The sequence below is a fragment of the Mugil cephalus genome, chromosome 10 (genome assembly GCF_022458985.1).
Source record: "Mugil cephalus isolate CIBA_MC_2020 chromosome 10, CIBA_Mcephalus_1.1, whole genome shotgun sequence".
Taxonomy (NCBI): Eukaryota; Metazoa; Chordata; class Actinopteri; order Mugiliformes; family Mugilidae; genus Mugil; species Mugil cephalus.
The window spans coordinates 15,048,225-15,060,927 of NC_061779.1; the positions used below are offsets into that span (position 1 = coordinate 15,048,225).

Sequence of the window (12,703 nt, forward strand, 5' to 3'; positions counted from 1 at the left end):
TTGTCATTAGTGCGTCTGCAGCTGAGATTCCTTAATGGGAGCACACAGGTGGGGATGCGTGCAGGCGGGCTCCTGCTGTGCCAGGCTGGTCCAGACTAGACTGGGCTGTGGAGTTCCTATCAAAACAGAGAACTGCTCTCATATTTCTCTCAAAAAAAATCACAGAGCGGGTAAAAAAACAAAAAACAAGCAAACAAACATGCAGTCTATGCACTGAGACTGCCACGTCCTCACACGCACATTCATCCATATTCATGAATGTGAATGAACAGAGAAGTACATTAGCAGCGAGCGCGCAATACACATTCTCGCATGCACGTACAGACACACGTGCACACTCTCAGGACAGACGAAGGTGACTCTTACCTTCACTGAACACACCAGAGCCCATCTGCCTGCACTCTCCTCTGTGTCGCTCCACTCACTTTCCACCGTGCGTAGACAAACACGCACGCACACACACACATGCACACACACACACACACACACGGGGACCAGCTGACTTACTGCCAGGCCCCAGAATACCGGCCAAGGAGTCTCATTCTCAGCGCCACTGTTTAGTCTGGAAACCTTGAAACAGGAGGCAGCGACTCAGCGTGTCTCATGTTTGAGTGCCTGATAAGATGGTTCTCACTTCTTCCCTCTCTACTTGTGACGTTGTCCATTTTTGTAATGAACTCTGTCATTACTGACTCTTACCATTGCGATTTTTTTAGTTGCGTCAAAATTAAATCTTCAAAAGTTTAAGATCTTTGCCAGGCTTTTTATTTGTTGTCTGAGACTAAGGCGTCATTTAAAACATTTTAATATATTAGATTTAAAAACTGAGTAATATCTTTTTATATTGGGGAACTAGTTGAAACAACACACAAATGTATATACGTTTGGTTTTAGGGAAGTGTACGTTCTTAGACTCAATGACAGAACATGTGTACAAAAATGGCCATAAACAGCGTTATAGTAATGTTTGATTTCTGATATTTATTTTTTATAATGAGAAGATTGTGAATGCTGCACTGTTTTGGCCGTCGAGTCTCACACTTGTTTCGCCCTGCCAATCACAGCGGTGAAGTTTGGCCGCATGTCAAAGAAGCAGCGAGACAGCCTGTATGCCGAGGTCCAGAAGCACCGGCTGCAGCAGCAGCAACGTGACCACCAACAACAGCCCGGAGAGGCGGAGCCGCTCACACCTAGCTACGGCCTCTCGGCCAACGGCCTCACGGAGCTCCACGATGACCTCAGCGGCTACATGGACGGACACACCCCCGATGGCAGCAAACCAGACTCGGCGGTCAGCAGCTTCTACCTGGACATCCAGCCATCTCCTGACCAGTCAGGCCTGGACATCAACGGCATCAAGCCCGAGCCCATCTGCGACTTTGCCCCCGGCTCTGGCTTCTTCCCTTACTGCTCCTTCACCAACGGAGAAACCTCCCCCACCGTGTCCATGGCTGAACTAGGTGAGGAGAAGGAGAGAGAGAGGGAGAGGCAAAATGGAGGAGGGGGGGAGAACAACTCAACCGTGGGGCAAACGACACAAAGGTTGCTTAAAATAGCAGGAGGTTGGAGACTCATCTCCAACACTCATTAAAAGAGCCTCTTTTTTGTAATTAGTTTCCATTAATTAGGGCCAATCAGGATCCAGCAGGGCAGGCGTCTGGGGAAATCATTTTTTTAGGCTCCCCTGTGCCTAGGAACTCCTTTTAACAGATGTGTTTTCAAAACCATTTAAATTCTTATACTCAATATTTCTCCCAGAGAAAATGTGACCTTTGTTTCAATGAGCAACGTGGCGCCCCTCCTCCTTTCCATGCATTTGTGTCATAACTAGATTGGCTTTGCCTCAACCGTAAGCTATGAGCTTCCTGCAGGCAGTAGAGGGAAATGTCAACAAGCCTTTTCCCAGTCAAAAAAAAGCCCACGCGTATCCGCCTCTCCTCCTTCATGAAGGCTCAGTAAATAAATCTTCTTTTCCTGTGGCATATTTCATCACTGAGGTCTTCACTTTCACACAGCTTTGTGAGCAGCACTCAGATCTCAGCTGTGATCTTCTGGGTTTGTGACGATGTTTGTATTTCAGAGCACCTGGCCCAGAACATCTCTAAGTCACACATGGAGACATGTCAGTACCTGAGAGAGGAGCTGCAGCAGATGACTTGGCAGGCTTTCCTGCAAGAGGAGGTGGAGAGCTACCAGAACAAGGTAGTTTGACCGCATCTGGGGTCTGTCTGGGCCTCCACAGCACTTACGCTAATCAAAACCATTGTTTTAAAGCAGATAACCTATTCTCTGTCCTATCTTTCCTTAGCCCCGGGAAGTCATGTGGCAGCTGTGTGCTATCAAAATAACAGAGGCCATTCAGTATGTGGTGGAGTTTGCCAAGCGCATCGACGGCTTCATGGAGCTGTGTCAGAATGATCAGATAGTGCTGCTGAAAGCAGGTATGACAGCCTGTCAACATGGCCTGCTGCCGTCAAACTCACCCACCACTACCACCCCCCTCTGGCATTGTCACAAGGGCGTAGCTGACCTGACTGCACAAAGCCCTCGTCTTCACGCGCACTGACAGTGTCACAGAGAGGAGACCCCACCCTGCCCGTTTCCCCTCTCTCTCTCTCTCTCTGTCTCTCTCTGTTTTTCTCCATTCATTACATACATAGCGGAGACGGACACAACATTAGATAAGTCATGTGTCCCTGAGCTCAGATAATAACTATCATGTCGGCTGCCATTTTGCTCTCACTCTCCAGGCAGCAGTGATGTCTATTGAAACATCATATATATTTATATATATTTATATATATATATATATATAACACCGCTATGGCTCTTTGCACACTGTCACCTATATTTATGCCCAAATGGAGACACTCAAACTCAGAGATACAGATATAATTCACATCCTGTAAATAAACACCTCTCCCGGGCTTTTTCCTATCTATTTCCTTTTTTTTTTAATTTTTTTTTTTTACATTAGCACAACCAGTATGAATAATGAAATAAACACTGAGATCCCTCGTCAGACGTGACATTTTAAAACGGCAGCATCTCCTTTGAGGCAATAATGGCTCCCATTACATTTCCCTGATCCTCTTATCCACTCCCACAGAGTTGTACAAATTGTAGGATAGAATAAATACCTATCTGGGGTTGAATGAATAAGCACTGTCCCTATCGAAAGGCGCGCAGTTTTTTATCTGGCGTGTCGCTGCGGAGGATAGCCTTCTGCCGGTGATATTTCCATCCGCCGAGGCGACATCTTTTTCCCCCTCTCTGACGACAGGTTTCATTATTTCAAAGTGGTTGTGTTGCTCATATTGTGGGAGATTAGCACGGAGCACGATCATGTGTTTTGCACCCCTGACTGATGTGTAACTGTTAGGGAAGAGAGAAAAAAAAAAGGAAAAGAAACAAAGCTCAGATTCAGCATCTTGTTCCTGTCTGTCTCCACAGGCTCTTTGGAAGTTGTGTTTGTCAGAATGTGCCGTGCCTTTGACTCGCAAAACAACACAGTCTATTTTGATGGAAAATATGCCGGACCTGATGTGTTCAAGTCATTAGGTAAGTGGAGTGTGTGTGTGAGTGCGTGCGTGGGTATGTTTGTGTGCATATTTGAATGAGTGTGCGTGTGTGGTATTTGCGTGCGTTCCTTACAGTGTCTTACCCCTCTCCTCGGCGTAACAGCCAAAATTAGAGTCTTCTGTTCTGTTTTGCACAATGCTGAGCGCCTAGAAGCAAACACGGAGCACTCATCCTCTCCTCACCTGGCATTGCTGTCTGTACAGCGGTTATTTATGGTAGAACAGAGGTTGTTCCGGCGCTCGGCTGCATGTGGCTCCTGTAAATGTGGCACAAATAAAGCCAGACGGAGAGTCTTTAGGGAGAGTGCTATCAAAACCATCATTGATAATCTGACATAAAACATGTCGGGCGAAAAGCGAATGGCGTCCGCGTTTGACTGCCGGGATACTACTCAGATTTTCCACCATGGATTTCCAGCTTTTCCTACTGCCTTTTGACAAAATAAAAATGTGTCCCACAGTGGCAGCACAAATACAGAATTCTTTTTTTTTTTTTTTTTCCCCAGCGCTAGTTTACGATTCACCATAACTCTGTTTGTGCGCGAGTGAGCATGTGTATCTGTCCGAGTGTCCTGCGAGTTGTGCGCAGCGGGGTCCTCTGCAGGGGAGGCAGAGTGATGGGCTTCCCGAGCCGCGGTGGCATCCGCCTGTCTCTCTCCATCCCCGATAATTGATTTAACTAAAAGCCTCAATAGTGACCTCATTTTGCCTTGCGTAACGCCACCCAACTGCCAAAAGTGACTCGTCTGGGAGGCAAAACTCAGTAAAAGCATTGCCTGTTCTGCTTAAGACGCTCCCATGTGCTGTCAGCATGCCGCTCTTTTTCATGCCTCCCCCTTCCCCTCCCCCTCCCCGCGCGCCTCTCTCCCAATAAAGATCAAGAGTGAATGTTGTTCTTTAGTGTTCCTCATCCTAAACCCCCTCTCTCTGTCCTTTGCTGTGGCAGGCTGTGACGACTTGATCAGCTCCGTCTTCGAGTTTGGGAAAAACTTGTGTTCTATGCACCTGTCTGAGGATGAGATCGCCCTGTTCTCTGCCTTTGTGTTGATGTCTGCAGGTAGGTGTCATTCGCAGTGCGGAGACAAGAAGCCAGACAATCATTCGCTACAACAATGAGCGATGTTTGCCCCCGTGTTTTTCTCCCGCGATCGCACGTCGCCCGGCTCCGCATCCACGCTTCCCCGCGTGAGCCGCGCCCGACGCTTTCGGGGGGGCCCCCGAACGTGTGTTTTTCGTGCTAACAAAAGGTAAATTTGCCTTCCAGACCGGTCCTGGCTCCAGGAGAAGGTGAAGGTGGAGAAACTCCAGCAGAAGATCCAGCTGGCCCTCCAGCACGTCCTGCAGAAGAACCACAGAGAGGACGGCATACTTACAAAGGTACGGCACCGCACACCACACCCTCCATCCATTATCCCTGGAAGTAGCTGTCTGCTAAGCTCGCTCCGCTCTTGTAGCGGCGTAATCTCCCACTGTTTAGGATCTTTATCCACGGGCCATAAACCATTTTAACGCATTAGATTAAACAAACACTGATTCCTGGGGAAACATTCATAATGGGACACGGAATGCCTTTTTATCAGCGGAGAAGTGGCAATTTATCAATCGCAGCAGCTCCTTAATAGAAAATGTCAAGTTTTCCTCGTGCCTGAGCGCTTGTCTCAATATTTACAAGTCTGTTTGCCCCTGTGCGAGCTGGAATACACTGTAGGGAGGAATGTTTTTCACTACCATTGCTCCATGTCCTTGCCTCCCTGTGAATCTAAACAGCCTGTCTCCTCTCTCTCCACAGTTGATATGCAAAGTGTCGACACTGCGAGCGCTGTGCAGTAGGCATACAGAGAAGCTTACAGCTTTCAAAGCAATATACCCAGACATTGTGCGTGCCCACTTCCCCCCCTTATACAAGGAGCTGTTTGGATCAGACTTTGAGCAGTCCATGCCCGTTGACGGGTAGCAGCCCTGCCAGGTGCCAGTGTGCCCACCGTAGGGGAATGTGGAGGAGGAATCTGAGACACTTTACTGGTGCCCTGCACAAACCAGAGCGGACAGATGGCACGCTGTTCAACTTCTTCTTTTACATTGGAGGGGAGGGCTCGGGGAGTTGATTGTCAAGGTTTACTCTATTGAATTTAGTTCTCTTCGGAAGTCGCGTGGGACCTGACACCCCACGGGACGTGAAGAGGAGATAGGAACAAATCATTTCTGTTTGGTTGAACTTGACCCTCTTATGCGCTTTCTTAACACGGAGCTCCCGATTGCACTTCACCCGCGTTCACCAGTATTGACCGCATCCGACCGCAAAATCATGCGAGCGATTCTCGAGACACTTTCAAAAGCAGATGAAGATTTCTAGTTTAGAAGACGACCACATCAGTATTATTTTCCAGATGACACTCCCAAAACAGTTTTTGCATTTTTTTCCAGCGAAGCCTAACATCTCCATCCGCAGACCACACGACACGCCCCAAAACCTGAGTAAACAACTGACAAATGCGCACATTTTGGTCAAGTTCAGCCACTTTTTCTTTTTGTTTTATTTTCTGTTGTTTTGGTTTCTCTCTCTCTCTCTCTCTCTCTCTCTATCTCTCTCTCTCTTGCGTTCAGTCGTATTTTTTGGACACAGTGCTCAGAATGAAAACACGCAGCGACTTTGAGGGAGGTTCCATTGGCATGGTCATGCAGTCGGCGCCTCTCTACGGACAATCGTTTAAAAGAGAAAAAAAAAAAGAAACCTAGAATTCTGGTAATTCTAATGAAAACGCAATGATTTTAGCTGTCAAAGACTCCATCCACCATTGTTGCATAGTGAAATCATGTAAGGCCATCTGCTATTAATCCTTCTCTGGAAGGGTGCCCTGAAGAAGCACAGGGTACCGCCACAATGAAAAGGGTCCATTCCACCTGTTTTATAATGTACTACAGGGTATATGGTCATAAGTACTTACTATACAGAAAAAAAGTAATGTTTATAGAATCTATTTTAAATAACATGTATGATATTAGTAGTTAGACCATTCTTAATTGTTGAATTGATAAGGCACTTTTATTTACACCTTTCTTTAATTTAAGACTTGTATATTTACCTAGTGATGTGTTGCATGTGCACAAGAAATACAAGTTGAATCATGGTCACAGAGGTTAGTCCTGGGAGCTGCAGATGATACTGCCCTGGAAGCGTACGGGGATGTATGTTAGGATGGCTGGCGTGGTTGGCGAAAAAAGAGGCGCGGGTGAGAAGGCAAGTTAAAGACGCTCTTAAATGCCAACCTTGCACTCGTCAAAGCAGAGCCGATAAACCACGCGCTTTTGTCCGAAATACGATGGTTTGCATTTTTTTTTTTTTTTACAGTGTAAAACTTCACATGTGATTTAAAGAAGGCTACACACACACAAAAGAAAGAAAATAGACAAAGGAAAGTTTACCCCAGCCAGGCCTTAATGATCAACATTGTATTCAATAGCCATGTGGCTGCACTGGAAAAGTCACACACAGACTGCAATCCAATTGTTCCACCTAGTGGAAGAACAAGATACAACAAGCACGTTAGAAGCCTAACGGCGGAGACCCAGTGTCCAACCTAAAAAAAACAAAAAAAAAGCACATTCATGTTTCGTCGCCGTCTAAAGAGTGACTCTATCTGCCTCCTCACCTCAGCCCTCGGCCCAGCGACACCGCAACAGGACACAGAAGTCACAGGGAAGGGAAAGTGAATATTCAAAGCCTTGTCTGGTTGTAAAGCTTCTATTTTTGTAACTCGTTTTGGTTAATAAACTCATGAAAGAGAACGAGGGAGAGAAAAAGATGTCAGGTAGCACTTAACTATACTCCTGCAATAATTAGACTAGCTGTTGTCTGTATGGTTAGGGGAGAAACATAAAAATGGTAGGACAAGTGCTATTTTCAGAATGCTTTGTTGTCGTGCTTCTGTTTTGTTGAGTGTGTCTTTCTCGTCAGTGTGGTAGTAAAGTGGTAGAGAAAAAAAAAAGAAAAAAGAAACCCTGGATGTGCCAAACAGTAGTCGTTGCTTCTGCTTTCCAGTCTACTCGTCTGTAACGTAGAATGGATTCCTAAGACATTCCAGCAATCTCGGTAGCGACTTCTAGAAATATCTTTTAAAAAAAATGAAAAGGAAGTGAAAATGAGTTTAAAAAAAAAAAAGAAAAGAGAAAATGACATCCCTTTAGAAACCCATCAACGTGTGTTAACACATCTGTCACCGACTGTAACATAGAATCCAGTTGTTTGTCTTTTTTTTTGTTGTTTTTTTTTTGTTTTTCTATCATTCCTCTGCCGTGCAATTTGTACAAGGCGTTAATGCCTCGTGCTGTCACCCCTCAGGGAAGAGTTTCTTTTTGTGCTTTCTGTTTTAGAGGACATTTGTTTGTATTCACGAAGTTGTTTTTATTTTTTTTTTTTTTCAGGGATGTTCCATGAGAAATGGTTGAAAATAGGATTTAAAAAAAAAACAAAAAAAATCATCACTGAGTTGTAAAGAATCTCACATTACTGATGTCCATAAGAGGCCCTCCAGCCAAGTCTTAGAAAAAAAAGCGAATAATCTCATTTGTTAAAACAACAAACCCCATCACTTTTACAAACTGCCGTTTTTTCAGTAGCAGCGTGTTTCAGTCTCACAGAAGAAGAAAAAAAAAACCTGTTTTAATATTAAATGGTGTCGTCAGGGTCTTTACAAATGATAACCCTCTTTGTTAGAAAACCAAATATTCTTATGCAATACTAAATCTGTTTCTGTGTTTGGGTTGTAGTAGACATGCTGTACCTGAGTAATAATCTCTGTTGTGATCCAATCCTGTTTTGGATATGCACAAGCCCTCTTACGACTAGTAAACCTCAGTCTCAAAGCAAAAGAAAACCCAGTCTGGAACACTGCTAGACAATCCAGGTTGAGAGGCCCGGCGGCCCCCCGGCAAGAGCAGCAGAGAGGATGAGGTGTGAACGCTCAGGGAGGTAACAGGTAGACCGAAGAAGCAACTTGCTCTCCTCTGGAGCTGCGTTTGATTAGCTCTTTTGTGAATTAATGAAAAATTGATGAGCAGAGCTTGGCTGAATTTTTTTTTAATTATTTTTTTTATTTTATTTTTTTTTATTTTCTGGCATAGCACTCTGAACACATACACTTGAGAAAATGATGGAGAAACAACAAAAGAGATTTCTTGAAATTTATTCAATTTCGTACACGTTTCCGTGTTGCTTGTTAGCAATCACGCATTCGATTTAGGACTTTGGGAAATCTGATTATTGAGAGACGAAAACCGGTTGTTTTCTTGAGATGTGTTCAGTTTTGTTTACCTGCGAGTTTTCAAGCAGCCGAGCGTCTTTTGTTCTGCGATATATAACAAGCAATATGCCTTGTGTTTCAATTACGGGTCTCTACAGTGCAGTCATCATCCTTTTGAATTAACACACAGCCGAACGTACAATGTTTACTCTCAGTCGATGACAAAAAGTAATAAAGCCCCATCACTCTATTTTCATCTCCTTATGTGCTGGTGTGGTTGCGGTAGTGGCAGGAGAGCAGCGAATGGTCATCGGACGCACGGATGCGTGTGTCTCCTTCACACAGGCCTGAAAACGTGACGTCCGTCTGTATATTCTCATCCGAGGTGTCCCGGCTCCATGAAGGGATTAATGCTACGTGTGCTATTCAATCAGTGTATAGTATACAGTCAAATGTGCTGGTCCTTCTGTCTCTGCTCTGTTGTCTGTTTGTAAAAAAGCAATAGTGTGTGTGCGTGTGTGTGCGTGCGTATGTGTTTGTTCTCACTGTGTGTGAATAAAAATAAACCCCAGACAAGGCTTTAATAATTACAAGAGGAACAGGGTTATGTGGACGAGGAGGGTTTCGATTTCATTTTGGACTTTGGAAAAGAAAAAAGTGAATTTAAAAAATAAAAGGAATAAAGAGGTTTCTGGAAATGCTGAGCTTGATCCATCCGTGATAGGTGTAGGTTTTTAAAAGCATGACATAATGCCTCCGGCAATTCAACATCGGTCTGTGGGACTGACTACGAAGCTAACAAAAACAAATAATTTTTAAAAACGTGCCACAAATCCTAGACTGTAAAAAAAAAAAAAATTAAAAATTGTGAAAACGAATCGTCCTGACCGGAAATTGCAAGGGTCCGCGTTATGTCACGCTTCCAAGTTGCCGGTGTGTCACTCGGAATTACGTCACATTTGAACAAAACTCATTCTCCAAAGCACAGGTGATAAGAATTTATGATTACATTTAAGAATATAGTTTAAAGAGAAACGAAAAAAAATAAAAAATAATTGAAAAACAACTTTTTAGCCATAATCGAATGTCAAGCAATAATATATGTCCGTGTATTATTTTTCATTCTTTTGTGCATAATAGTCTTTGAACATCTGCATGTAAATACACCTCTTATTTATCACTATTTGGTTCTATTTTGTTGTTGATTTTGTGGACGAGTTTATGTTCCATCTGTATATTTGACCTGTTCTGTTCCCGGGTGGAGAACTAAGAACTTGACATGGCCTGTATGCTGTATATCTTATTTTCTCACTCTCTCTCTCTCCCTCTCTCTCTCTCTTTCTCTCCCTCATTCTCGGCCGTTTATTCACCATATTTAATGTTATTATTGATCACATGTATAAAGGTAGCTTTGTAACTTCTGTCTGTATAGGTAAGAGGAAAATACTGCTACTAAGGCCTACCCAGTGAAAATATTTATCTGTTTATCAATTACATCATATTGTACGATAACTCTGTTTCTATTTGCTTCCCTCCTTTAGGATTAGTTTGATAGAGATAGGGTGTGCTGACATTTAATTTTGTGTTGCCCTGATGTGTGGTGCTAGGTAAGTTAATTTTGTGAACCGAGTATTGATTCCTAAGCCTGGCCGCCCTATTAGTTCACTCATTTCATTGCGTATTAACGTATTATGGATATTAGAACTCGATAAATAAATGAATAAATAATGATAATGAAAATGATAGTGGTAAAAAATTACCCAGAGCCAGCTCCTGTATCAGTGCGCTCGCCCTGGGATAAGGCACTTATTTCCTTCTGACTTATAGCAAAGCTAGTATCTGCTAATTAACAAGCTATTTAAGGTTGCTTTTCTGGTTTGTGGAAAAATTATAATATTCAAACTGAAACAGCAGTATTGTGTTATTTTAATTTTTTTTTTCTTTGTCTGATTGTACTAAAAAGAACCACTCACTGAGGCTATAGTTTGTCCTGTTTTTAAGATGCTAACTATTTACCTCCTGTGTTTCGCGTTGCTCTCCACCTGATGCAGGGGAGTGGTGCCTCCATACGCTTTTTATTATTCCCCCGTTTTTAGACTGTCCCTAAACAGACCGGTGGCATAAGGCAAAGTGTTAAAAATGTACATGAAAGGATTGCCATTCGAAGACAAAGTTGACCTTCTCTCTCTTCTCTGTAGCAAATATCAGTAAGAATACTCTTGCAATAATACACACAAACGAATCACACTGAGTGCCTCTCGGTGTAACGACATGCATACATGGTTTTGATTGTCTCTTCTTTCTTTTCTTCGTGCTTTTCCAGACGTGTTCTGAAGTGACAATGTATTTTGTACATGGGGATGAATTCTCGCTCTCACGCCGCTTAAAAATGTTTTTTTGTTGTTTTTTTTTGTTGTGTTTTCGGATTTCATGTGCTGTTGATCATTTTTCACGTGGGTTGATGTCGAAGGGTTTCCGATGTATAGGTTTTAAGAGTGTACATGTCACCCCCCCTCACCCTGTTTCTGAAACTGGGACGTTTCTTTCGCGTTGATCTCGGACGGTCAGTAAACTCTCGTGGATGATGTTGCAGAACTGTTCACCTGCACACGTTTTTTTGTTGTTTTATTTTTTGTCTTTTTATTCCTTCTGATTAGACGAGCAGAAAATCCAAGTGTCTTCATTTTCTGTCCGTGCTTCTTTCTCTTTCTTTCTTTTTTTACTCGACTGAGAACGGAAGATTTGCTAATGCGTTGTATATTAAGTATTTGTATGTGTTTGTAAAACAGGTATACAACACATCTGGATTTCTTTAATGTTCTGTGTTCAATGTGCCCTCAGTCTGTTTTGGGGTATCTTAACATGAAGGGTGGGTGGAGCAGGGGTGGTTTCCTTTTCCCATGCAAAAGCAGTGAAAACGATGGGGAAAGCCGAAACTAGTGTGTGGTTGTCACAAATTTCTAAGTCACACGTTTGCTACTGATGTTAAATGGGGACAGATGATCATGTACCTTTTTATCCAGCTCTTTTGAACTCTCTTTAGCAGGTAGTCTATTCACAAACGTAGTTTTGCTCCTTCTTGTCTGATTCTTAAATATGAAAATAAGTATTTTGATTCATTTTGTAAATACAGCTGTAAAGAAAAATAAGAAATTTAATGTTGTCTTTTAAATACTTTTCATTCTAATATGAATGTTGTTATATTGTACTTAGAAACTGTACCTTTAATATTACCTTTATTAAAAGTGCATTGGACACATCGATTTTAGATGTGCTTTATGTGCTGTTATCCCATAATAAAATTTACCGCTTGTAATGGGCTTTTTCCTCCTGATTGTTTATCTGTCTCTGTTGTCTGCTCTCTCTTTCTGGGTCTTTTTCAGACAAATTAAACATACCTCATGTCTTGGAGCAGCGGTAGCTTTATTTAATCTACCTTGCCTAAATAGTTCTTTAATATTAAATCAAACCTGGCAACCTTACGCCACTGGAAAGTACGTTGTTGTTCAGTTAGGTCAATACTTTGATCTGAAAATGGACGACTGGCAAAGAAAATCTGAATAAATGTCCAATACATGTTAAATGATATTTTAATCCTCATTATTGTTGTGATTATCAACACTGAATACATCAAAACAAAAAATGTGTATGATACAGTTAATTCTGACAGTAATGTAATGTACTTTTAAATGGAGTGAAACAACACATGGAACAGAAATCAGTAACTTGAGTACAAATCTGTAGCAAAGGTACAGACAATGTTTCTTATACGACAAAGTCTGTTCCCCTCTAATTAAAAAAAAAAAAAAAAAGTCCATTGCTTTACTGAATGACTCAATATCCCTGCAAGGAATATACATTTTTCATCAAATTTATTCATGT

At 42.6% G+C, this 12,703-nt stretch overlaps 1 protein-coding gene across 3 annotated transcripts in view; it reads left to right on the forward strand.

Moving 5' to 3' along the window:
* The window catches only part of roraa (RAR-related orphan receptor A, paralog a), a 172,645-nt gene extending 160,504 nt beyond the window's left edge, over positions 1-12,141 (forward strand). For all 3 annotated transcript variants that reach the window (XM_047595795.1, XM_047595796.1, XM_047595797.1), the window contains 7 exons: positions 1,065-1,460; positions 2,081-2,202; positions 2,309-2,441; positions 3,454-3,561; positions 4,528-4,638; positions 4,846-4,958; positions 5,371-12,141. In XM_047595795.1, coding sequence (XP_047451751.1) covers positions 1,065-1,460; positions 2,081-2,202; positions 2,309-2,441; positions 3,454-3,561; positions 4,528-4,638; positions 4,846-4,958; positions 5,371-5,535 — 1,148 coding nt within the window. In that variant the 3' untranslated portion in view covers positions 5,536-12,141. The remainder of the gene's footprint in view (positions 1-1,064; positions 1,461-2,080; positions 2,203-2,308; positions 2,442-3,453; positions 3,562-4,527; positions 4,639-4,845; positions 4,959-5,370) is intronic.
* The last annotated feature ends 562 nt before the right edge of the window (positions 12,142-12,703 follow it).